This window comes from Elephas maximus, chromosome 3, assembly GCF_024166365.1.
Source record: "Elephas maximus indicus isolate mEleMax1 chromosome 3, mEleMax1 primary haplotype, whole genome shotgun sequence".
Classification (NCBI taxonomy): domain Eukaryota; kingdom Metazoa; phylum Chordata; class Mammalia; order Proboscidea; family Elephantidae; genus Elephas; species Elephas maximus.
Window position 1 is genome coordinate 163,378,762 of NC_064821.1, and position 26,669 is coordinate 163,405,430.

The following is a 26,669-nucleotide window of genomic DNA, read 5'->3' on the forward strand; positions in this document are numbered from 1 at the left end:
TAGTAGTGTTTTATTGGAACATAGCCGTGCTTCTCATTTATGTATGGCCCATGGCTGTTTTTGTGCTACAATGGCAGAGCCGGGTAGTTTCCACAGAGACTGCACGGCCCGCAAAGCCTAAAATATTTACGGTATAGTCCTTTACAGAAAAAGTTTACCAAGCCCTGTTATATATTGAAAGATTTTGTAGGAGAATACCTAATAACATGAAATAATATTAAAGGTATGTTAAGTGAAAAAAATCAAGTTATGAGACAGTATATACAGTATAATCCCATTTTTTCAATTTCAACTAAAAAGGTATATATGCCTGGGAAAAAAAAGACCAGATAGATACCAAAATGGTAAAAGTTATCACGGGGTGATCAGATTGTAGCTGGTATGTTTCCTTTTTTTTTTTTTTTTGCCTTTCTCTAGTATTTAAATTTTATAAAGCAGACGTATTCTTTTTATTTGGGGTTAATTTTTTTCTAATAGGAAATGTAGTGCATACTCATTGCAGAGGACTGAGAGAGGAGGGGTGGAATAAAATATAAAGGAGAAAATAAGAATCACTTGTAACCCTGTAACCAGTGTTTCTTTCTAGTCCTTTTTCAGAGCTATAGGTACAGGTAACCAGCCCCTGTCCAGCTGATTCTGATTCATGGTGCCCTCGTGTGTGTCAGGGTAGAAGTGTGCTCCATAGCTCCGTGGCTCATTTTTCAGAAGTAGGTCTCCACACCTTCCTTCCATGACACCTCTGGGTGGACTTGAACCTCAAACCTTTCTGTTAGCAGCTGAGCACATTAACCATTTGTACCACCCTGGGAACATTATATTATATACATTTTAAATATTTTCTTCTTAAATTACTGATCAATGCTTACTGCAAAGTAATTCAAAGAGTACAGGAATGCCCAAAGGAAGAAAAAAAAAAATTCACAAAAACTTTATCCTTGCCTGGGAGAAGCCTTCCTTTCTAGGCTGTGGAAGAAGGTGAAAGGGGTGGGGGACAGATTCCTCAGGGTTGGGAGAGAGACCTGTGGGAAGGCAGCAGTGACTCAGAACCAAATGAGGAGAGTGGGTGCGGCTGGGGGAATTAAACAGCTGAGAAGAAAGTTAACTTTTATTTCTATGATCAGGTCCACTTCCTATGAGCAGCGTTATTTTCAGTGGTCAAAGGCCCTTTGGAGGAGGGTAGGAAATTATGGCGATATTTAATAAACAGGTGCAGTGAAATGTGTGAATGTGTGTGGTTCAAGTCCAAAAAGTACAGGTATCCCTCACTTTTCAAAAGTTCCCTTTATGCCTCTTCACTTTTACGAAAGGCCTGCCTTAGTGCCTGTTACCGCTAACTGAAAGAAATATGAAGAGGATTTTTGTTTTTACGAAAAAAGATGAAAAGCAGAAATAGCGTTTAGCATTTGTTTTGCTGCCAGCTGTTAAAACAGCCATCGTGCACCCTGAGCATCAAGAGTGAAACTACATTGTACCTATGTACTTCTAGTTTATATAGGCTGTGTATTTATCGTATCATCCGTACCTTTACTATATGTTAGTGTTATTTTAGGTTTTGCATGGTATTTGGTATGATTTGGTAGGTTATTTTTTGGGTCTGGGAACTCTTAAAAATTTTTCCCATATATAAATTAATGATAAGTGCTTCTTTGCTTTATGACATTTCAGCTTACGAACGTTTTCACAGGAATGCTCTATTTTTGGATAGCAGGGGAAACCTGTATTTATTTGTCAGGACTGTTTATAACTGTCTTAAGGTTTGGGCAAGTTTTTCTGATCCTGATGCCCTGACTCCTCTCAAAGGAGTCCTGTGGTGTAGTGGTCAAGAGCTCGGCTGCTAACTGAAAGGTCGGTGGTTTGAATCCATCAGCTGCCCCTCAGGAGAAAGATATGGCAGTCAGCTTCCACAAGGATTTACAACATTGGAAACCCTATGTGGCAGCTCTGCCCTGTCCTGTTGGGTTGTTATGAGTCAGAATTGTCTCGAAGGTAACAGGTTTGCTTGGTTCAGGCTCTGGCTCACTCAAGCTACTTGACGCTGTTTACCTTCCAGAGGTAAAATGTGTGTTATCTACTGATCAAGTGCTTTTGTAAGGTGTGTAAATAGAAGGCTCTCTTGTTAAGCTCATTATTGCGTCACAACAGCCAGCATCTGCTGGATCTCAGCTGCTTTCTTCTGCCCATCAGAAGGCTAGAGGAGGATCAAACTTTCTTGAACCTAATCAGTGTAGTCTTTGAAGAAGGGAGAGGCTTCCACTATTGAGGATCTGAAAGCTGAAGTTAGGACGATACTGTTGTTGTTAGGTGCCGTCGAGTCTATTTCAGCTCAAAGTGACCCCATGTGACAGAGTAGAACTGGCCCATGGGGTTTTCTTGGCTGTAATCTTTATGGAAGCAGATCGCCAGGTCTTTCTCCCGCTGAGCCACTAGGTGCATTTGAATTGCCAACCTTTCAGTTAGCAACCAAGCACTTAACCATTGGACTGTATGTTGTTTTATTTGGGCACCTGACTGGCACCATGTGGGTAGAGACGCCTGTATTAGAATCACCTAGGGAGTTTTTAAATACCCTCATGTCCAGGCTTGAAAACTCAATGGAATGCTGTTTTACTCTGCAACACAAGGGGTCACCATGTGTCAGAATTGACTTGACACTCAGCAGTAACTGGTAATGTGCAGGCTGCACCCCTGACCAGTTACACTGGGGTGGGACCCAGGCACTGTGAGCTTGTAAAGTCCTCCAGGTGATTGCACTGTGCATCCAAGGGTTAGCAGTAGTACCTCAAAGGAAGACCCCAGCTCCACTTGTCTTCCCTTCAGCCTTCTTTGAGGTCCCTCATCTTGCAGATTAGATCAGCTGGCTTTGAGACACAACCACCACCCAGCTGAGCTTAGAGCTGTGTGCCACTGATGTTTCAGTAGTCCCGGCTGTTCACCAGCTGGCTCCACTTCAGATAGGTTTATGCTGGGGCAGCTGCGATTCCCCTTTTTGGGGAGAAAAGGGAGCTTCCAGGGAGGTGGGCTGCAGCTGTGAGCTGAGAGATGGTGTCATTATCAAGAGGCCATTGAAATGTCCTTGAGTGATCACGGGCCAAGACCTGTCCCCTCTGGATCCAGAGATACAGAATGTTCCAACCAGAAGGGATCTTTACTGAGGACTACTTGTGGGCGGGGCCCTGCACTGGGGGCTTTACAGACATTATTCAATCTTTATAATAACTCTTTGAGGCACACATTATCATCCTCACCTTACAGTTAAGGAAGCTGAGGCTCGGAGAGGTTAAGTAAGTTGTCCAAAGGCACAGCTAGTGACAAAGCCAGCACTGGAACACAAACCAATCCACTCCAAAGCCTTCTTAAAAAAAAACAAAAACAACCAGTTGCCATTGAGTGGATTTGGATTCATGGCTTCCTCATGCGTGTCAGAGTAGAACTGTACTCCATAGGGTTTGTTTTTTTTTTTTAATAATTTTTATTGTGCTTTAAGTGAAAGTTTACAAATCAAGTCAGTCTGTCACATATAAGCTTATATACACCTTACTCTATACTCCCACTTACTCTCCCCCTAATGAGTCAGCCTGCTCCCTCCTTCCAGTTTCTCCTTCTTGACGATTTTGCCAGTTTCTAACCCTCTCTACCCTCCTATCTCCCCTCCAGACAGGAGATGCCAACACAGTCTCAAGTGTCCACCTGATACAAGTAGCTCACTCTTCGTCAGCATCTCTGTCCATCCCATTGTCCAGTCCCTTCGATGTCTGAAGAGTTGGCTTCAGGAATGGTTCCTGTCCTGGGCCAACAGAAGGTTTGGGGACCATGACCACCGGGATTCCTCTAGTCTCAGTCAGACCATTAAGTATGGTCTTTTTATGAGAATTTGGGGTCTGCATCCCACTGATCTCCTGCTCCCTCAGGGGTTCTCTGTTGTGCTCCCTGTCAGGGCAGTCATCGATTGTGGCCGGGCACCAACTAGTTCTTCTGGTCTCAGGATGATGTAAGTCTCTGGTTCACGTGGCCCTTTCTGTCTCTTGGGCTCATAGTTATCGTGTGACCTTGGTGTTCTTCATTCTCCTTCGATCCAGGTGGGTTGAGACCAATTGATGCATCTTAGATGGCCGCTTATTAGCATTTAAGACCCCAGACGCCACATTTCAAAGTGGGATGCAGAATGTTTTCTTAATAGAATTATTTTACCAAGTGACTTAGAAGTTCCTCCATAGGGTTTTTAATGTCTGTGGTCTTTCAGAAGTAGATTGCTAGGCCTTTCTTCTGAAGTGCTTTTGGGTAGACTTGAACCAACAACCGTTCAGTAGTTGAGAGCTTACCTGTTCGTGCCACCAAGGAATTTTAAAGCCTTTTTCTAAATCATTTTATGGGTGAGGTCAAGGTCCAGAGATGAAAAGCTCTTTGCCGAAGAGGACACTGCCAATTCTAATTCACGGCAGAGCTGCAGCTAGAGTTCACCTGCTCTTTCTATCAGACAGTTGTTCTCTCTGCTGTGCTCTGCTCCTACCCAGGGGGAAGACAAAGGAGTGTGTCCCCTGCCACCTTTTGAGTGGGTCAGGCATGATCCATGTTGTGCTGGCCTGGAACGAGAAATGAAATTCATCCTATTTTAGACCCCCCTCCTTGGTCTGCAAGGGGATAGACACCATGTTAGGAAGGACACAGAGAAGGCAGCAGAGTGACCATTGGAGAACCACATCCCAGTCAGAAGGCGGGGGGGCCAGTGGGTGAATCAGAGCTGTGAGCTCAAGGGCAGCCAGACTGTCCTTGTGGCAGGTTTGCCCGTTGTCAGTGTGTGGGATCGAGCACCAGGGCTCTGCTTTGGTTCCCTCAGTCAGGTGGTGTGGGCTCAGCCTGCAGGAGCTTAGCTCTGCCTCTGCTGATAGGGAAGAGGAGCCTGGGAATGTCCTCAGGATGGTGTGGAGTCGGGGGAGGGGGGGCCCACATGTGAAAACGGAGGGTGCAGTACCAGAAACAGGGCCCCAGTCTCCGCCAGCCCTCTGCGGAGGAAGGAATGGTTTCATTTCAGCCAGACTGGAAGACGGTTGCTTTTGTTTCCCTGTGAAATCGTGCCAAGGATTCTACTTTTCCTGTTCATTTTATTAAAAACTATATAAACAGCATTAATAGATATAAAACTGCCACATAAATGACAAACCGAGGGACTAAATTATTTTCCCAAGGGTCAGCCATTGAACAAGTAAGGAAAACACACCCTTGTACTATCAAATTCCCATATATGTAAATTAGGGATGGTGTTTTACCACCGAGTGTTTTAATTAGTATTTGTAAATCACCGAGCACCTCTGAAAGGGCCAGTAAGCTCTTTGTATTATTATCATGTCACAATAATAATACACCCCTTGAAGGTTGCTGCCTATCTTGCATTTTGGTCTGAGAAGTAAGCGAGTGTGTTGTGTGTGCCTCTCTGCCTGCAGGTGTAGTATCAGCACAATGGCAGGTCACCGTCCAGGAAGGACCCTTGTACCGCACAGAGGGCTCCCACATCACCATCTGGTGCAACGTGAGTGGCTACCAGGGGCGTTCCGTGCAGAATTTCCAGTGGTCCATTTACCTGCCCTCCGCCCCAGAGCGCGAGGTACAGATCGTCAGCACCACGGACTCTTCCTTCCCGTATGCCATCTATACCCAGCGTGTGCGCAGTGGAAAGATCTACGTGGAGAGAGTCCAGGAAAACTCAGCCTTACTGCATATCACAGATCTCCAGGCCCGGGACGTGGGGGAGTATGAATGCCACACGCCCAGCCCAGACGACCAATTCTTTGGGAGTTACAGTGCCAAGATGAACCTAGTGGGTAAGGAGACACTGTTGTCACATGGCCGGGGCTCTTTCTGTGTCACTTGGTTCTATACCATGTGCTTGACTTAAAAAAAACACAAAAACTTCCCAGATGTTTTAGAGGTCAACAGCACAGCACAAAGTGGGCAGCATTTGTGTGTTAACTTGTAAATTATCGAAGAGTGAGGTTGAAACTTAAAAAGGACCAACTGTAGATGTTAAGAATTTCAGGGAAGGCTAACCCTCGGGCTGGTGAAAGGGTCTATGAAAGTATAAGGCAAGGGCATTTGTGGTAGATGAACTGAAGAAATGACGAGAGAGATGAAGTGTATGACATTAGGTGGAAGATAGACGACATCCTTGGAACAGGCTTTGACGTGGGTGGGGCAGGAATGTGGCTGCAGGTCCTTGCCCAGACCTCGACTGCGTTAGTAGGTCCTTTGGCACCATGAATAAGGAATTGCGAGCTAGCTGTTGCCCTTGACCTTGGTGCTTCCCTAAGGAAGGCGGAAGCATGAGGGAGAGGCAGTGGGGAGCTTTGCCACTGTGCTCGCCAAAGTGAAAATTTAAAAATAACGAAGCTGTTCTATTTTTCTGCCCAAGTCTTAATTTCAAGTTCTTCTTGTCACAATTAACTTGAGGGCCACGAAGGGGTATTGACAGTTCTTTTATTAACACAAGCACTGTCCTTTGTTTAATTTTCTTTTCCCTGACAAATTGGCATCTCAATAGGAAGCTTTTAAGATCATCCCAACAGGAGGCCTTTAAGGCCCAAACAATTCATTATTTCACCCAATCCAGATATGAATCCAGTGAGCAAGCACACACTAATCGTAATTGAGTTGCCCTCATCAGTCAGAGAGGTGTTGCTGTTTTACCTCCAGAAAGATGTAAGGATCAGAGTAAAATTCTGACCAAGAGAACACAGGGAAATCTCTTTCACTTACCTCATCAGGTCTCCATACTACATCTTCCTTCCAGTGTGGACCACTTTGACAGATGAATTGTATGAAATTCAAACTTACTTACAAATAGGGGATGATGATTCTTCCCTCTACCATACATTGAAAAAAAAAAAAAAAACTTTCCTAGAGTTGCATTGCTGAAGTAAGTTGGAGGATGGGGGAGGGAAAGTGAGGAGACAAGGAAGTTATAGAAACATAAAGCTATAAGTTCCAGGAGCCATTTCCATCTGAACATCGATCAGAAGTTTTTTTAGTTTCCTAGTGCTGCTATAACAGAAATACCACAAGTGCGTGACTTTAGAAATTTATTTTCTCACAGTTCTTGAAGTTTTTAGTCCAAAGTCAGGGCACTGGCTGTAAGGGAAAGCTCTCTGTCCGTCGGCTCTGGAGGAAGATTCTTGTCTCTTTCAACTCCTGTAGCCCCTGTATTCCTCGGTTCCCTGGCGATCTTCACCTGGAATCATCTTCTTCACCCTGTTTTTGCTTTCTTCTGTGTCTGATCTGCTCTTTTTATAACTCAGAAGTGATTAGGTTTAGGATACACCCTACACTGATATGGCTCCATTAATGTAACAAAGAAAACCTTATTCTCACACAGGATCACATCCTGGCATAGGGGTTAGGATTCCAACACATATTTGGGGGGACACAATTCAATCCGTAACAGAAGAGAAATTAAAATAGTTCAAAGCTATACCAAAATCAACAACAAAATCTTATTTGACCTAAAAGAAAATTACCTTGTATAGTATTTTCAGAAAATTTTTTTATTATGTAAAATGAAATACAACCCACATTTTATGGGAGTGTTACTAAAATACCAAACAGGTAAGTACCAAAAATATATTCCAAAGTTGAACAGAAAATTCTTTTGGTGTATGTACCATGTGGAGTTGTCTGTGGCCTTGCTTTAATTGTTAAAGGCTGACCCTGTTAAGGCCACAGTACCCATGAATCTGCTTGGAATGAGTGCTCTGTCCCCTGTAAGTCCTAAGATTCTGTGATTTTGTGACAGTGCGTTCTTGGGACATTTCTTTGTTGCTGTTGCAGTGATCCCCGACACTCTGCAGACCACCGCCATACCCCAAACTTTGCACAAAGTGGAGCAGGACCCTCTGGAACTGAGTTGTGAGGTGGCCACTGAGACGTTCCAGCACAGCCACCTATCTGTGTCCTGGCTCCGGCAGAGAGGCAGCGAGAAGTCCGTGGAGGTCATTTCCCTAAGCCGAGACTTTGTGCTGCACTCCAGCAGTGAATATGCCCAGAGGCAGAGCCTTGGGGAGGTGCGGCTGGACAAGCTGGGGAGGACCACATTCCGCCTCACCGTCTTCCACCTGCAGCCCTCTGACCAGGGCGAGTTCTACTGTGAGGCCACCGAGTGGATCCAGGATCCAGATGGGTCGTGGTATGCCATGACCCGAAAGCGTTCCGAGGGAACCGTGGTCAACGTCCAACCTACTGGTCAGTCTCTCTGAGCCTCTTGTCCCTATGTACTGGGTGGCAAGGGTGGACATTGGCGATGTCTACAGTACAATAGGCTTTCACGTGAAGTTAAAGATGGTCCTGCCCAAGGGCCAAAGGAAGCTAAGGGACGTAGAGGGGGTAGGTATCCTAAGACCTAGCTGTCTGGTGAGTCACAGAGAAGTGCCACACAGACTGAATCCTGCCTACAGACATGTTTTCTATGACCTGCATGGTATTTTACATTTTCTTGAATTAGTTAACCATCTTTTTAAAAAATTGGAGATATTACATAAAGCCATCTGTATCGATGACTCTGAGTTCCCATTCCCACTTACACAGTGGCCCCCCTTCTTTGATGGGGTCTGCATTCTTCGGGTACCATTCCTGCTCCATTTGTACAAGACATTTGGGATTATGAGCCGTCCCTCATAGACAAAAAATTATGAAGTAGACAAATTTGGGGTTAAATTAGTATTATTTCTGACTAAATACAGGAGGCATAGATCTTCCATATGGAGAGGAAACCAAGGGAATATAGGGTGATATAAGTTAGGTTTTTACTTAAAAAATAGGGGTAAATATTAAGGTAACCACAAAGAGCTTTAACAATTCCATGCTTCAAAATAAAAACCAAGATAAACATAACGACTGAGCAAAAAAAAAAAATTCAACTACTATGAAAATGAGGAACACACAATTTACAAAGAAAAACTTCTCAGCACAAATTAATGTTATTTCTATGTGTAATAAGTTTTTGTGGTGCTTTATAATTTCCTAAAGGAGCCCTGGTGGTGCAACAGTTAAGCACTTGGCTGCTAACCAAAAGGTTGGTGGTTCAAACCCATCCAGCTCTGTGGGAGAAAGACCTGGCAATCTGCTCCTATAAAGATTACAAAAGCCTAGGAAACCATATGGGGCAGTTCTACTCTGTTATATAGGGTCGGAATCAGCTCGCAGCACCTGACAACATAATTTCCAGAATGCTTTGTCACGTGTTACTTCACCGATCCCTTCAGAAGCTCTGTGAGGTATGTAGATGGCAGTATTCTCATTTTACAGGTGAGGCTCCTCAATTCAGATTGCTGCGTGGTGTCCCCAGAGAGAGTCACAGGGTGTGTTGATGAGGCCAGACTAGAGAGTACCAGGTTCAGTGTCAATGTTTTGTCAAGTGAAAGACCTGGAAAGGGAGTTCTCTGAGCAGGCTGAGTGACTTGTTTAGAGCTGGAGAAAAGTATTAGCAGCATCTCCCTGACTCTCTTGTATTATTCTCCCAAGATCTTGAGAGTCCACGCTCTAGACTTCCAAGTCCAGCCAGGCTCCAGATTGGGACTAACTAGCTGGCTGCCTTAGCTGGGCTGGGGAACAGATTTCTTGCATGGGCTTTGGTCCCCTTGTTTGGTTGGAGGGTGGTTGTTGGTGCCGTCATCAGGGTGAGTAAGTGGCCTGAGAGCCTTTGCTTGTGTTGAGACTCGTCCCTGGTGAGGCGCTGCAGTTGCCCAGGAAAGTGGTATTGTGGTTTATGGGCAATGAGCTGCGGAAGCCTGAGGTACAGGTGGGTTCTGTCCTACAGGACCTCTTTCTTGACCCACCCACCCTCTATCCCACTTGCTGCAGTCAGCTGTCTTGGTCATTGCATAGTTCTTCTGCCTCTTGTGGGTCTATCATTTATTCTAGAGCAGTGGTTCCTGGGGTGGGGCCTGGGAAGCTGAATTTCTAGTATGCTTCTCAGGTGATTCTTATGCTGCTGTAATTTGTCACGCACAGCTCTAGAGAGAATAAGGCAGATATGATTCTCTGGATAGCTAATGGCTTTTACAAGAGGGGTGGGGCTCCTGAATGGGTACTTTGTTCTGCAGGGCCCAGAGAATTTAGAAGCTGCTGGATCTTCCAATACTAGGAAACCTCTGGAAGGGACTTCATTTCGTATTTAGCTTTCTCGATCCTGGATGGTTTTAAGGTCGGCTTCAAATCCCTAGTCCAAATATTGAGTCCTAATGCTTTTGAATTAGGTTACATCAATTACTCTTCTTTATTATAATCTTAATAATTTGAAATTAGGACTTTTTACATTTTTCATTTAAATGTGTCCAAAGTAAGCCAGCAAAGTTTCTGCTAAAACCAAAAGAAAAGAAAAAAAGTTGATGACTTCACTCCGTGTCCCTGTGCTTTTCAGGCTCAGTGTTTGCATCCCAGATTCTGCGCTTCTCGTAGTTCATTTCAGTAAACACATAGTGAGTCTCTACAGCACGGTGGCCGTGGTGATGGACATTGGGGAGCTCCAATATTTGGTCCCTACACTGGGAAATATGTGGATGTGAAAGCCAGTGACTAAGTGGAGTATGCCAAGTGCTATGATTGCATTGTGTATGAAGTGCTCTGGGATCGCAGTAAATAATGGAGTGCCGTGGCAACAATAAGTTTTACCCAGGTGGGATAGTTGTTAAGACAAGTCCAGGAAAACCAACCAAGTTTGGTGGCTTAAGCTAAGCTTCAAGCTTGATGAGACATCGGGAGGAGAAATGTAAAGGGATACAGTTGTTTGGCCAGCATGGAGAAGGTTGTTGAGTTCTGGGCATGCATGATGGGAAGAGAAAGGGAAGGTAGCCTGGAGCCCCATACGCTGTGACATGGAGCTTGCCTCTGACTCTTTTGGACCAAAAGTTTTCAAACTGTTCTTCATGGAACCTTAGGAGCCCCTTAAAAGTGCATGGGAGGATTCATGTGGGGTGTGTATGCACCCCATAGAGTGGTGGGGAAGGTGTATGAGGGCCTAAGGGTTCCACCCTTGCTTCAACCAAACCTTTTATATATTGGGCATCAAAAGATGTTATCTGTTTAAAATATATTAATAACGACAGCTTACTTTCCCAATTATTGCGAACGTCGACTTTCCAGAAGTAATTGCAGACCTCATGTCCCGTAATGCCTTTAACTGCATGGGTAATGCCTTCGTTTTGAAGCATCCGTAACAATCCCATTTTCTTCTGCTACTCTTCTGTATACCTAAAGAGACTATATTTAAAAACCTGTTTAAAAATGAAAATTAAACACCTAAAGTAACAAATTTGAAAGCATGCTTAAATTCGCTTTCAAATTTAGCTTGTAGAGTTTTAGTTATGAAAATCTATTTACGAAAAATTCTGCTAAAAGAAAATCAAAACAAATTTGTTTATTAACACAGATAACAAATCAAACGTATTTAAAACTACAAATCCGAGGTAAACTTCAACTATAAAAAAATGCCTATGTGATGAACTGTTATCGTGAGCTTTTATTATGAGTTATTAATAACTATCAATTTAAATTAGGTATTATTTATGGAACAGTCTCAAAGACTGCTTAACATGGTAAAAAGGCCAAATAAACCTGGTTAGAACATGTTCTCCCTAAGGATTATTGATTTAAGGCTGCTTTGCTCGGTGTTGGCTTCCCAGCACCCAGAACGGTATCTGAAATAGAGTAGGTACTTAAGTATTTGTTGAATCAATGAAAGTTAAAATGGCAAAAAGATTATAAAATCAGATCTATCTTGCTTTAAATACTGAGCTTGTGTGCTAAGTAAAATAAATCATTTCAAAATTAAAAAAAAAAAAAAGATTTTATCTGAAAAAAGAAAGCCCTGTTCCTCCCTCTAACGACAAAGCAAGTTTGAAAACCACTGCTGCAGACAGTTGGGGTAGAGTGTAGAGATTTTTAAGCAGAAGTTGAAAAGGGAAGGAAAAAGGAGGTTACCTGGAGGCTGATTCAACAGACCACGTCTGAAGTAGAGACAAGGTAGGACATTGTGCTGCTGTTAGGTGTTGTCGAGTCGATTCTGAATCATAGCGACCCTGTGTGACAGAGTAGAATTGCCCCACAGGGTTTTCTAGGCTGTAATCTTTATAGGAGCAGATCACCAGGTCTTTCTCCCTTGGAGCCTCTGGGTGGGTTCAAACAGCCAACCTTTCTATTAGGAGCCGAGTGCTTAAATGTTACACTCTCAGGGCTCCTAGGACATTATAGTACAGGAAGGAACCCATAAGGCCAGGACTAGGTCAGTGGCAATGGTCTGGAAAGCAGACAATGGATACTAGAAGCGGAAGATGGAGAGCATGTGGAAGGAGGAGTCCCTCTGGCCCTGAACCCTGAGGGTGGGGCCCATGAGTGGCTCCTTGAACTGGGGGAGAGGGAGATGTAGAAAGGCGAATGAGGAAGTGCAGAGCCCTGCTTGAAAGCCTCTGCCTCCCCAAGTAGTGGCAGCGTTGATTGACTTTTATATTTTAAATTTTTCATCGGGTAGTCCATCCTTTAAGCAAACTCTTGTAGAGGAAGAAGCTCAATATGTGAAACACCCATTGTGTCATGGGAATGGGACAAAGGGCTCTGGAGCTCAGTTAGGCGCTGAACTGGGGAGTGATGAAGGGCCCAGGAAAAACCAATAGGGTAAAAATAGAGAAGAGCCCAAGATAACGGCAACAGTAAGAAGTGGTTGGAGGACCAGGTTCTCCCAGAGAGAGAGAGAGAGACAATAGTCAGGAAAGAAAGAGGGGAAGCAGGAGGGAGGGTATCATGGAACCCAAGGGAAAGAGCAGGGCCAGATGAAACCCATAGGACAGGGTTTAAGAAAAGCCTGTGGTTGTGACAGTAAGGGAGTGAGGGGGTGGGGAAGGATTGCTGGTAACATTTGCTAGTTCAGTGACATGTGGGAGAAGGGCCAGAAGCCAGATTTCAGTGAGCCGAGGAGTGAGGGGGTATTGGAAAAAGCATGCATCAATTTCTAGAGATTTAATTGACTGGGTATGACCAAGAAGCAAGTTGCTGTGCAGAAAAGGGGGTCGTACATTGTAATTCTTTTGTCTTCAGCCTGGGAACATGAAGGGTTTACCAAGCTGGGAGAATGGGTAGGAACTCTCATGAAATAAGAAGAGGCTTTAGCTGCCAGGAGAAGAAAGCCACAGCCTGCCTGTGAGGAAATGGGAAGGTTTGAGGTCTAGGGCGCCTCTTGCGTGTCTTCAGCAGAATTTACATGGAAGAGGTACTTTTCCATTACTCATGTTGGGTGATAAATTACTGTAATTTGGTTGACCAGAGAGCCAGTATCTAGCAGGTAACGTGCATAGTCCCAAGTAGGTTTGTTCATCTAGTCCAAACCATTTGTCATAAAGTCGATTCTGACTCATGACAGCCCCATTTGTGTCAGAGTAGAACTGTGCCCCAAAAGGTTTTCAATGGCTGATTTTTTTTTTTTGGTAGAAGATCACGAGGCCTTTCTTCCACAGTGCCTCTGGGTAGACTCGGTCTTCCAGTCTTTCAGTTAGCAGCTGAGTTTGTTAACTGTTTGCACCACCCAGGGACTTCCTTCATCCAGGCAAAGGGTGACAAAATTTTCTTATCTGTTCCTTATTTTTAGTATTCACATGGGGGTAGTGAGAGTATTTCAATATATTCATCTCTGAGTATTTGGATTACTCAAATTTGAGTATTAGGATTGGGGTCACCACCCAGGCTTCTCTGTGATTTTGTCTTTCAAAAAATGGAGATCTGGGAGAGGGTGTATACCAGGGTTAGATGCTAGTGATCTACAATATAAGGGATGTTAGGAATTCCATAAGGAGCCCTGGTGGCACAGTGGTTAAGCACTTGACAGCTAACTGAAAGACTGACAGTTCAAACCCACCCAACGGCTCTGCAGGAGATAGACCTGGCCATCTACTCCCATAAAAATCACAGCTTAGAAAACCCTATGGGGCAATTCTACTCTATCACACAGGGTCGTGTGAGTCGGAATTGACTCAGCAGCAACTAACAACACACAGAGTTCCTTACTGACCTTCAGTAGTCCAGTCTAGGGCCTTAAAAGTTTAAAACAGAGCCCCATTGGCTGTGGTAGGGGTAATAAACTCTTAAGACTGTCTGGATCTATAGCTACCTGAATAAACCTTGGAATTCTGTCTGTGGTATTTGCAGTTTTCTCGGGGCCTCAGATTACTGGGTCTGAGTTGGTTTTTTCCCTCTAAGACGAGTGCTGTGATACCTGTAGGTAGCTTTGTGAAGAAGAGCACGGGTTGTGGGGATTTGCTGACACGGTTCGATTCACCCAGAGCGCATCTGTTTTGTTACGTGTGTTCCCAGACAAAGAGTTTGCTGTGCGGCTGGAAACGGAGAAGCGCCTGTACACGGTCGGGGAGCCGGCGGAGTTCAGGTGCATCCTGGAGGCTCAGAGCATTCCCGACCGTTACTTTGCCATCTCCTGGGCCTTCAACAGCTCACTCATTGCCAGTGTGGGGCCCAACGCTGTGCCGGTCCTCAACAGTGAATTCGCCCACCGGGAAGCCAGGGGACAGCTTAAAGTGGCCAAAGAGAGCGACAGTGTCTTTGTGCTGAAGATCTACCACCTCCGCCAGGAAGATAGTGGGAAATACAACTGCCGTGTGACTGAGCAGGAGAAAACGGTCACTGGGAAGTTCATTGACAAGGAGAGCAAGCGTCCCAAGAACATCCCCATCATAGTCCTCCCCCTCAGTAAGTAGAGAGATGGGCTGCTTTCTTCTGCTGCTCCTGCTTCCTGGTTCAACAGCTAGCATCTTATGAGTGCAGTAGGGGATAGAGAAGAGTAACTCTGGTGTTGAGGGTGGGGTGCAGGTGGAACCCAAAGGTTTAATCAACTTAGCAGCAACCACCCCACCCTACCCCGCATTTATAAGCAGAGCTTCAGGGGTGTGTTTGCAGGCTGGAGTTGGACCTCAGCTGATCCCTGCTCCAGCTCAGCTTGGAGGAAAACCAGGAATCCAGGAACATTGTTTTCTCCTGGATGGCAATTCAGTCCCAGAAGAAGTGGGTAGACACCTATCTAGAGATCTCACTTAAGGAGAGTTGGTCTTTTATGGGAGGATTTTAAATCATAAAGTGCCTTATTCAGAAGCATTTGCTGTCTGGTGTTTTGGGGTATAAAGTTTGACATATCCCTAATCATCTCTTCTCTATTGAAATGTTTTTAAAAGTCAGTGACTAGGCTCTGGCAAGTCTTCCTGGAGCATGGACTTTGAAGCTTAGCTGACTTCCAGGGCTGCGTAGGGGGCCCCCTGCCTCCATGTAAGCTGGCCTGTCTGGGTGGGTAACTGCCATTGCCGGGAACTCCAGAGACTACCTGTTTGCTCATGTTGTGTTTAATCACCCATGGTAACAGAATGTTCCTCTAATATCTGATTTACCTCATAGTTCTGTTTTTAATAGAGGGGGGAAAAAAAAACAACTTACAATGCCCTTACTTTAAACAAGACGATGAACTAACCTTTAACTTTTTCTCAACTCCTCAGACTGCTCTTTCTCTTAGTCTCCTAATGATTTCCTTGACATTTTTATTTACACTTTTACATTTTAAAAATACTTCTCTTCAAACTCGAAGAAAAAAATAGACATTGGGGCCTTGCCACTCTTTCTTCTTTTCTCATGAACAAGATTATTTTCTTTCATGGCTTTAAAAAAAAAGACTCCTAATTATCTTACAATCTTTTTGTTTCTTTGACTCTTTCCCTGCCTTGCCTAGCATGGGGCTTTGCATAAAGTAGGTGCTTGCTGAGTATTTGTAGAATTGAAATTGTTGAGTTGAATGCTCACTCTCCTGACTACTTCTCCTGTCAGTCCATGCTTGCCCTAACCACGACCTCTCTACTTTTAAATCTGCAACTAATTCCTCATTGTTTTGTAAGGAACAGGGAAGGGCAGCCACGCTGTTTACTTCTTATACCTTTTGTATTAAGAGATTTCCCCCAAACCCTTCCAAGAACTTGTTTGATGATCTGTGGCCTGCTATATTGCTTTTCCAGCAGATAACTGGGTAGTTAAAGTCCCCCAGCACCACCAGATCCTGCCCCAAGGCCACTTGGGTAAGTCTACCAAAGAACAATGATCACATTGGTAATGGTGATTATGCCTTGGATTTTAATGACGCCTTTGCTCCAAAGAGCCCAAAGTGCTTTTGCATACATCATCTCCTCCTCCGCTCTCATCCCTCAGATCCCTGTAGAGGCCAGCGTTGTATGCATTCTATGAATGACGAAGCCAGAGCTCTGTATAGGGAAGTGATTGAGTGACTTATTCAGTTAGTGGTCGAGCCTGCATTGCCTTAGCACCCTTTGCTTCTAACTCCAAACCCACTGCTCTGCGCCTGGCCTATGCTGCACCGTCACCCTCCTGATTTGAAATTTCATTTGCGAGCATGCACTCAGATTCTCATTAGTTCTGTCCTAGTTTTTACTTAATCCAGACAGTTTTAAATTGTCAGCTGCCTCTTCTTAGGCCTGGGAGCTCTTATAAATAATTTCAATGGGCAAGACAATACCAGGTCTGCTTTTGCTTCTGCCTGGACTGCCGGAAGGACTTTTCTTCTCAGAGGTCCATACTGTTAACTACCCAGTTTTTCCAGGCGTGTTTGAGCAACAGAGCCCCAAGCAACAGCCCTCATAATAAACAAGTCAGGGCTTATAGAAGAGTCATTTGGGGTGACAGGAAGGAGCGGGAGTGGTGTCCTACAAGTCGTTCTCTGCTGAAGGCAAGCAAAGGGATTTTTTTCCGTTGATGCCGAAGTTGCCACATTTAACCCCATCCTCTGAACTGATAGCAGGGGGGATGAGTCTGTACCTGAAAGGGGAATATTATTAATGATGATGATAAAAAATAATTACCCCATCTAATTCTCTTAATGTAGGAACTATTACTGTCTCCTTTTGCCCGAGAGATAGGGTATAGGGTAAGTAAGAATCTCAAGATGACCAAGTTAGGAAAGAGTAGACCTAGGCCTAGAACCCAGGTCTGCCCATCTCCAAATCCCCACATTTAACCGCTAGTGCTGTACCTGTGACCAGTTAGGAGCCCAGCATCTCCAAAACATCCTGCTGTGACTCCTGGGGAGCTTACCTTCCTGGGGAAATGGCTATTCCCCACCTTGTCCAGACTTTTTCTTCACTTGAAACAAGCAAATCCAGAACAGGTAGCGGGCATACTCACTCTCAAAAGAGCTAACTGCTCAGGCTGAGTCCTCCCCTTTGTCTGTTTCTGCTTGTGGGGGAAATCCAGGGGAGAGAAGATTGATTCAGGCGCATCGATATGTGTGTGTTTCCCCTTGGTAACTGGGTATGCCTCTTCATCTGTGATTTGATTTAATTGATTGGTTTAAAATGATCATATGTGTTTCATGTGGGGGGTCCCCTAAAGATTGGAGTCAAATTACTTATCGTTCTTTGCGTTAAGACTTGGGGGCTTTTTGAACTTAATATAAATAACTGTACAGAATATTGTATGCATAATTAAAATAGATCAGAGTATCTATTTTGTAAAAATAGTTACTGGGAATAGTAAAATTAATTCAATATGATGTCAACCAGTTTTTGAAAATCTGCATGTGATCTATGTACATTGTCTCACATTTTAATCTTTTAAAAACTTCACAATATAAGCAGCACTCTCCCTACCTTACAGAAGAAGTTGAGACACGTAGAGTTAAATAATTTGACTGAGTGAGTTCTTCTAGCTAATGAGTGGCAAAGACTAGATGGAGGCAGTAAAGTTAGTGGAACCCTTATCCCATACTTTGATAGGCAGAATGTTTCCAGTAGAAAACAAGGGAGCCAGCCCCAGGGCTGACTGCAGACAGGCAGCCAAATGAGGGATGACAAGGCACTGGCCTTGGTTTATTCCTCTCTGTTAATGAAAGGATGAACGTTCTCTGCCCATGTACTCTGCAAAACTCGACCATCTGGGCTCCATTATAACTCATACTCAAGCACACTTTATCTTCTAAATACTTCATCATTTGTTCCTACTTTCCAGTATTGCCCTGAAGGAATCAAGTGGCCTGTTATGGATACAGCTTTTATTTGACTGCCGTTGCTTTGAGTGGTGGGAAGGCGGAGATGAAGTAGAATTTTGGTATTACTCAATTTACTAAAAATGGAAGTTGAAAAGTCCTGAACTCCAGCCAAACAGATTTAGCCGATAGATTGTTTTATGTCCTCAATGTAATATCACTGTGTTACGTTTTCTTTGATTCCGATTCAGCCTCAAGTTTTAGAACCTTGTCATATCCCAATCCTTGCACACAGCAAAGAGGTTCCTAGATTACCAGAGCCAAATCCCAGGAAACAGTGCCCAGGACCACCAGGACTTGCAACATCAAGCATCAGAATGCTTTTTACTCTCTGAGGTTCATAGTACCTAAATGAGATTAAATTTTCCCCATCTTCCTTTTATACCTGTGGGGAGGGTGCCGTGAAGACCATAAAGCCCCCACCTTGCCACTCTCTCCCTCTCCCCAGAGAGCAGCATCTCCATGGAGGTGGCCAGCAATGCCAGCGTCATCCTGGAGGGCGAGAACCTGCACTTCTCTTGCAGCATCCGCACGGCGGGCAGGCAGCAGGGCCGTTTCTCCATCATCTGGCAGCTCGTGGACAGGCAGAACCGCCGCAGCAATATCATGTGGCTGGACCGGGATGGCACTGTGCAGCCAGGCGCGTCCTACTGGGAGCGCAGCAGCTTTGGGGGCGTCCAGATGGAGCAGGTGCAACCCAACTCGTTCATTCTGGGTATCTTCAACAGCAGGAAGGAGGACGAGGGCCAGTATGAATGCCACGTGACTGAATGGGTGCGGGCGGTGGACGGCGAGTGGCAGATCGTCGGGGAGCGCCGGGCCAGCACGCCCGTCTCTATCACGGCTCTCGGTAAGCATCTGGCAGGCAGCCTGTTGGTGAGACCATGATGGAGACTGCTCCATGTCAAGAACTTCACCCTGACTTCTATTAGTCAGAGTCCTGGTAGAAAACAGGTGGCAGCTTAAAAAAGGTTTAATTGAAGGGACTCTGTGAACGTGTGGGCGGGGTTAAGGCAGCCAACAGCGGATGGTGGGGCACCAGGGACTAGCAAGAGCTGGAAGCTGTTACCACTTCTAGGCCTGGGTAGGGTAGGGGGTCAAGGTAAAAAACTGTAGCCAGAGGAGCAGAGTCCCTAGGTGCGGCAAACAGTTAATGTGTGGCTGCTAACCAAAAAGTTAGAGTGTCAAGTCTACCCAGAAGTGCCTCACAAGAAAGGCCTGGTGATCTCCTGAAAAATCAGCCACTGAAAACTCTATGGAGCACTGTTGTGCTCTGACACACATGGAGTCACCATGCATTAGGATCCACTTGACAAAAACTGGAAGAAGAAAAAAAAGGGCAGGGGAGCAAGGCTGCCCAGCAGGAGCTGTAGCCCCAAGTAGAGGCGCGTGGTCACCTCCAAAACTGTGGTCTGGAAGGGAGGGAGCCAAGGGATCAAGTATCGCAGCTTCGCTCTCTCTCTCTGGTCTCCAGGTCTTTGCCGGTGCTGCCCGGAAGCCCAACCCACCTGAAGCAGTTCAGAGCAGGGCAGAGGGGCGGAAAACCACAATTGCCGTTTAGATAGTGCTTACTCTGGCTGGGAAACCCTGGTGACGTAGTGGTTAAGTGCTACGGCTGCTAACCAAGAGGTTGGCAGTTCAAATCCTCCAGGCGCTCCCTGGAAACTCTATGGGGCAGTTCTAGTCTGTCCTGTAGGGTCGTTATGGGTCGGAATCTCGACTCAACGGCAGTGGGTTTTTGGTTACTCTGGCTGAGTCAAAGCTCTTAAACGTAACTACCATTGAATCCTCATGCAGCCAAGGAGTAGATACCCCTGTTTGACAAGGAAACTGGAACTGAAAGAGGTTAAATAATTTGCCTGAGGCTGCAGTTTTTAAATGACAAACCCATAATCTCAACCCAGGAAACCAGCAGTTTGTCTTAATTTTTTTTTTTTTCTTTCCAAAACCTCTGTTTTTAGTCTACTCATCTAGAGGGCCCCTACTTAAGAAAGTCATTTCCTCATTAGGATGAAATTAGAAGATACCTTGCGATTTTCCAAAACCAAAGAACATTAGATTTGCTTCTCAGGGGTGGTTAAAGAAGCTTCTGTCAACATTTATCTGTCTAATATAATCAGTATATTAAATTTTAAAAGACCGTTCTGCTACTTTGCTGAGAAAATAACTCTTCATGTTAGGTCTTTGTATTTATTAGGAAACTATGGCTTCCGGGGTGTGTGTAACCCTGCTTCCTTCATGGGTGGGGTGATGTGGTGCTCTCAGATATAGGAAAGATGGCAGCCCAGGCTGGTTTTGCCCTAGACAGAGTCCTCTGTTTTCTTCCCCCTATGAGATTAGAATTACATTTACTTCCTAAAGGCTTAATCCCAATGATTGCAGTAATCATACAGCTCCAATTTCTGTCTCTAGAAACTTCATCTGGTGATTAGGTTTCCTGATAGCTCAATCTGTATAACTATACTCAGCACCAGTGTGGACCTGTGGAAACAGAACTTAGGATGAATGTTCTGGGTGTCCAGTGGTGGTAGTTTTTTTCCACCCTGTAAGGTTAGGAATGTCTCAGGAGCAGTTAGAGTTAGTCAGGATTATTTCTCTAGAAGGAATTTTCCTGGGTCCGGTTATCCCCTGATTGTTTTCATACTCACTGTGTGTCTGGAGAAGCCCTGGTGGTGCAGTGCTTAAGAGCTCGGCTGCTAACTAAAAGGTTGGCAGTTCAAATCCACCGGCCACTCCTCAGAAACCCTGTGGGGCAGTTCTGCTCTGTCCTGTAGGGTCGCTCTGAGTCGGAATTGACTCAACAGCAAAGAGTTCAGGTTTGGTTTTGGTTTTATGTGTCTGGATATTTCCACAGCCAGAGGTCATAAGAAACTCTGTCTTGGGATCCTTGGCACCTGGCTCTGCCCACCTGTTCTCCACCTCTGGGATGCTTCAGGCTAACGCCAAAATCAGGGTAGCCTCATGGGGGTGGGAGAGCAAAAGGTATTAGGGCAACCCAGTGGAAGATTGCCTTTTCTTTCTAAGTATCCACACACCCAATTAGGTATGGATCCGCTAGCAGGGAGGTAGCAGTGACAAGGTGACCAGCTGAGATAATAGGTGAGAAGGTGCTTCCAGTACACAAGGGCAATGGTGCTTATTCAGTCAGGCAGCTCTGTTGCTGTGTGCCCTGTGGTATGTCATCCTGGTAAAGGCTGTGTCAGGCCTGGACATGGTCACGAGCTCTGAGAAGCTCTCTGGCCCTTGTTTGATGTGGAGACCAGGAACGCCAGGGTGCAGGTCTGTCCTCCAAGGTTCTGTGCTGCGCCACTCTAATGACAACAAGTAACCATGCCCAGATGCACCCTCATGGTGCCACTTCGACCACCTTGACTCACAAGTGACCATCACAACCACTTAATGTAAAGGATGGGCCTCTGTGTCTTAAGAAAATTATTTTTAGATACATAAAGATAGCTTATAAAATCCAAGTTGACGATCCAGAGTTTTCAGCAGACCATGCCTACTCTTTGCTGGTATACCTCCCCATATAAAGCATAGTCCTTTACCTACAGAGTTTAAAGTACTTTCCTCTATGTCTATTTTCTTTAACAAAGTGTATATTTAACAAAATGTAGTATACATCATGTGCCTGCTATTCTATTTTACAAATTAATTTAATCTTCATAAGAACCCATTGGACAGATGGGAAAACTGAGGCATAGAGAAGTTAGGTAGCTTGCTCAATGTCACACAGCTAGTAAGTGTTTAAGTCAGGCGGCAGGTTCCAGAGTCTATGCTCTTAACCACTATGTTATGCTCCTCATGGGTGGAGCAGCCTGTTAATGCCCATGGTTAAAGGTGTGCTTTGGAATCAGTTACACATGGGTTCGAAGCCTGATTCTGTTATTTACTAGCAGTTTGATATCAGGCAATTTATTTAACTTCTCTGTGCTTCAGTTTCTTCATCTGTTAAAAAAAGGGAGGGGGGATACCAAACATACCTGCCTACAAGGTCGTTGGTCGTTTTGAGGATTGAATAAAGTGTAGTGAAAACAAGCAGTTGGCACCATACCTGGCCCATAGATATTACTCAGTAAATACCGGCTATTTGTTTTATGATTATAATCAGTGTAGTAATATTTTTAAGTAGTATTTCAAGACTGAAGGAACTCTGAGAGACTAATACGGAGGACTCGGTTTTAGGGGTTAGTGAAGCTGCCAGTTCAGTGAGGAATATTGAGAGACCCACAGCCCGCTGAGACTACAGAACCTTGGCTTTGAGCAGGAGCAGATTATCCAATAGGCAAGATAAGCACGGTGCTTACCTTGCTTACCAGATCATCTGTAGTGAACCATTTCACATTTTTTCACCACATCAAATATTCTGCTTCTAGGTATAGCTGGCACCTGTCTCTCCCCCACCACAGCACCTTCCTACAAAATCAAAGCCTCTTTTTCAAATTTACAGTCCTTGACAGGGGTGGATGACTCAGTAAGCAAGGTAAACACAAGCTTACTTACTAATCGATAGTGAACAATTTCACAGGTTTAAGCACCACGATTACCTGCCTGTTGGACAGTCCACCCCTGCCTTTCCCACTTTCCTCAGGAAATCCAGAGGAGAGGCAGTGAGGGGCCTAAGCAGGAGGGACTGATCTTTAGCAGGTAGTGCCCTCAGGTGAGGTGGGAATAATCAGTTGCCAGTCAAGTTGATTCTGACTCATGGAGACCCCATGTGTGTCAGAGTGGGAATAATGGTCCCCGGACTTCAGACTGCCAACGTTTTCATTAGTAGTCGAGCCTGTAACCTTTTGCACCATCCATGGGACTCTGTGTATCAAAAGAAAGAGCCAAAAAGAGAAACCTGCTAGCCTTTGTCCTGCTGGGCCTGCTTTAGTCTGTAGCCCATCACTGATGTCATCACACTGCCCTGAGGAGGCCAAGTGCCTCCTCTGGTTTGAACCTCTTTCTTCTCCCTCCAGAAACGGGCTTTGCGGTCACAGCCATCTCACGTACGCCGGGGGTGACCTACAGCGAATCATTTGACTTACAGTGCATCATCAAACCTCATTACCCGGCCCGGGTCCCTGTGTCAGTGACGTGGCGGTTCCAGCCAGTGGGCACCGTGGAGTTCCATGACCTGGTGACGTTCACTCGGGATGGAGGGGTCCAGTGGGGAGACAGGTCCTCCAGCTTCCGAACCCGAACTGCCATCGAGAAAGCTGAATCCAGCAACAACGTGCGCCTGAGCATTAGCCGAGCCAGTGACACGGAGGCGGGCAAGTACCAGTGTGTGGCAGAACTGTGGCGGAAGAACTACAACAACACCTGGACACGGCTGGCGGAAAGAACCTCCAACTTGCTGGAGATCAGGGTGCTGCAGCCAGGTGAGTGCTGTGGGCTCAGGGTCGCTCTGGGATCTGTAGGCCCGTGCACTTATGCTGGGTGATAAAATCTGCGGAGAGAAGAAAGTGCATGTATCCAGCTTCCAGAGTTGCTTTTTATTTTGAGAAATTTCAAGTCTGTAGGAAATTGCAAGAATTAGTTGTACAGTGAACCCTGTCCTTAACGACCAATGGTTAACATCTTATCACATATGTTTTCTCCCTTTGTGTGTATTTTTGTTGTTGTTGTTGAACCTTTCGAGAATAAGGTGCAGACATCAATGACCAAAACCAAAACTCAGTGCTGTTGAGTTGATTCCAACTCATGGTGACCCCATAGGGTTTCCAAGGCTGTCAATCTCTACGGAAGCAGACTGCTACATCTTTCTCCTGCGGAGCCGCTGGTGATTTCGAACTGCCGACCTCTCAGTTAGCAGTCAAGCACTTTAATCACTGCACCACCCGGGCTCCATGACATCAGTGATGCTTCCCCTAAACACTGCAGTCTGTAGCTCCTAAGAACAAGGATGTTCTCTTACTAACTACAATATTATCCTCATACTCTGGCAAGTTAACATTATTACAGTACCATTGGAGCCCTGGTGGCACAGTCGTTAAGAGCTCGGCTGCTAACCAAAAGGTCGGCAGTTCGAATCCACCAGCCACTCCTTGGAAACCCTGTGGAGCAGTTCTGCTCTGTCCTGCAGGGTTGCTATGAGTTGGAATCAATTCGATGGCAACAGGTTTTTTATAGTACCATTGGAGGTGCAAATGATTAAGTGCTCAGATACTAGCTGAAAGAGTGGCAGTTTTGAACCATCCCGGAGGTGCCTTGGAAGACAGCCCCAGCGATCTGCTTCCGAAAGGTCACAGCCTCGAACTCTATGGAGTGCAGTTCTGCTCTGCACACCTGGGGTCGCCATGAGTCAGAATCGACTGGAGGGCAACTGACAACTACGTAGTACTATTACCTGTATTTTCCTAGTTGTCCCGAATATTGTCCTTTATACTTTTTTTTTTCCCTCCCAAATCAGGATCCAATCAGGAATTACACATTGCATTTAGTTGTCATATCTTTGAGACGTCTTCAGCCTAGAGTAATCCCGCAGCCTACGTGTGTATCGTGTGTACATGTGCATGTGTGTGCGTTAATGTTAAGACATGGAATTGATATTTGTAAGTGTCCCAGCCGGTTTCTCTTTACTTAACCTCATCTACTATAATCCTCACAACAATTATGCCAAAGAGTCATTATTGTTCCCTATTTACAGACAGGGAAACTCAGAGAGGAGAGGGCACGTAATAGGCACTTAGCAAACACCTGCTCTGCACTAGGTGCTTAGGGTCGGTTACTTTATTGGAATTTCACAGTAGCCCTAGGAGAGGCTAAGTGACTTGCCCAAGGTCACATAGCTAATAAATGGAATAACCCTTGTCTGCCTTTTCCCAATGCAATTTTCTTGACCCAGGCCCTGCCCAGGTGTTCTGAGCTTGAGTTTCCTCTTCCCATTGAGGCTTAGTCCCTCTCAGAGCAGTTGATAATGCATTGTTAGCCTTCAATACAAAAACGGAGATAAGGATGCACTAATTTTGTCAGCATAAGTCACTGGGGTTTTCTGCCAACACTCACCTTCATCAGGCTCTTCCCCTAACACAGGTGAGCTGTTAAGTTCATGCTGCCCTTGCAGCCTTCTGTGTCTCCTGCTGGGTTGGAAGCTGATGGAGGGTGGAGCCCGGGCCACACACAGAAGAGAGGAGGTACAACACAATGAATAGTGTGGGTTGGGTGGGAGGTAACTTTGCAGACTCTTTTCTGACTCTCTGACCCACCCACTTTGCGAAGATGGTTTGACCGCCTTGCCAAAAGGCTTTCTGCCCTCTAACAGCCATGGTTAGTGCCCAGCCTTGTCTTGACCATCTCAGGGTTGCAACGTTGTTTTCCGCAATGTGGAGTTAAATGAAGATAATTGCTGAGTTTATCCTTCACCTCTTCTAACTCCACAACAGAAGTCCTGTTCTGGACCAGAGTTTGGAATAGGTGAGCTGTGAGTGTAAATAATGACTCTGTTCCCTTGGCCAGTTAGAGCCCGAACCTGAACTGACAGGATGCTCAGGAAAGAGACTGGTGTGGTTAAGTGGATTTTCAGGTTAATTGATGGGTAAGCAGAGACCCCATTTTGTGTGAACCCTTGTTGTGAAAAATGCTGAGGGTACCCACTTGCCTGCCTCATTGAGTGGAACATAATGGTTGTAATTGCACCTTTTTGTTGCTTCCTCTGACCAACAAGGTCAGCATTCTGAGCCACAGTGCCAGTCACATGGGTTTGCCACTGTAGAAGGCAGAAGAAGCACTGACCCCAAGACCTTGCCTGACATTGCCTTTTTCAGAAAACCCCTGATCTTTGTTTCTGTTACTATTTAGAATCCAAGACGGGGGAGTCTAGTGGATGAATAAGGAATTAGTTCATTGATGGTTCTGGTTATTTGGATTCTGGTTAATTTATGGTATTACTAAAGGGGAAAGGGACAAAATATATTCAGTTCGTCTTGGGTGCTGGGCTTTATTCTTCATAGTTTACTTACGATTTCTTTTTAAATTCATGCAGTAATCTAATGGTATAGAGTTCATATCCCCTTTTTGCTAATGAGGAAACCAGGCTGAGTGGTTAGGAGCCTTGACTGAGGCAAACCAGCTAGTTAAGTAGAAAAAGAGATTGGAGCCCAGGTCTCTCCGAAGTGCATATGTCTACATTTTCAGTTATACCATATTGTTGCCTCGTGGGTAGAAAGAGTAACTGGAGAGTTGGGACACCCAAGATCTGCTCTGAGGACTGTCTTTTTTTTTTTTTTTTTTGAATTGTGCTTTCGATGAAGGTTTACAGAGCAAATTAGTTTCTCATTAAACAGCTAATACACATACTGTTTTGTGACATCGGTTGCCAACCCCACAACATGTTGACACTCTCCCCTTCTCAACCTCGGGTTTCCCGTTACCAGCTTCCCTGTCCCCTCCTGCCGTCTCATCTTTGCCTCGGGGCTGGTGTGCCCATTTAGTCTCATTTTGTTTTATGGGTCTGTCCAATCTTTGGCTGAAGGGTGAATCTCAGGAATGACTGCACTACTGAGTTAAAAGGGTGTCCGGGGACCACACTCTCGGTGTTTCTCCCGTCTCTGTCAGACCAGTAAATCTGGTCTTTTGTGTGTGTCTGTGTGTGTATGAGAGTTAAATT

At 45.2% G+C, this 26,669-nt stretch overlaps 1 protein-coding gene across 3 annotated transcripts in view; it reads left to right on the forward strand.

Moving 5' to 3' along the window:
- Positions 1-26,669, forward strand: part of IGSF3 (immunoglobulin superfamily member 3) — a 124,096-nt gene that overhangs the window by 68,523 nt on the left and 28,904 nt on the right. For 2 of the 3 annotated variants that reach the window (XM_049879990.1, XM_049879989.1), the window contains exons 3-8: positions 5,439-5,816; positions 7,816-8,226; positions 14,341-14,730; positions 16,035-16,094; positions 18,522-18,923; positions 23,038-23,442. In XM_049879990.1, coding sequence (XP_049735947.1) covers positions 5,439-5,816; positions 7,816-8,226; positions 14,341-14,730; positions 16,035-16,094; positions 18,522-18,923; positions 23,038-23,442 — 2,046 coding nt within the window. The remainder of the gene's footprint in view (positions 1-5,438; positions 5,817-7,815; positions 8,227-14,340; positions 14,731-16,034; positions 16,095-18,521; positions 18,924-23,037; positions 23,443-26,669) is intronic. The other variant, XM_049879991.1, reaches the window with a different exon arrangement.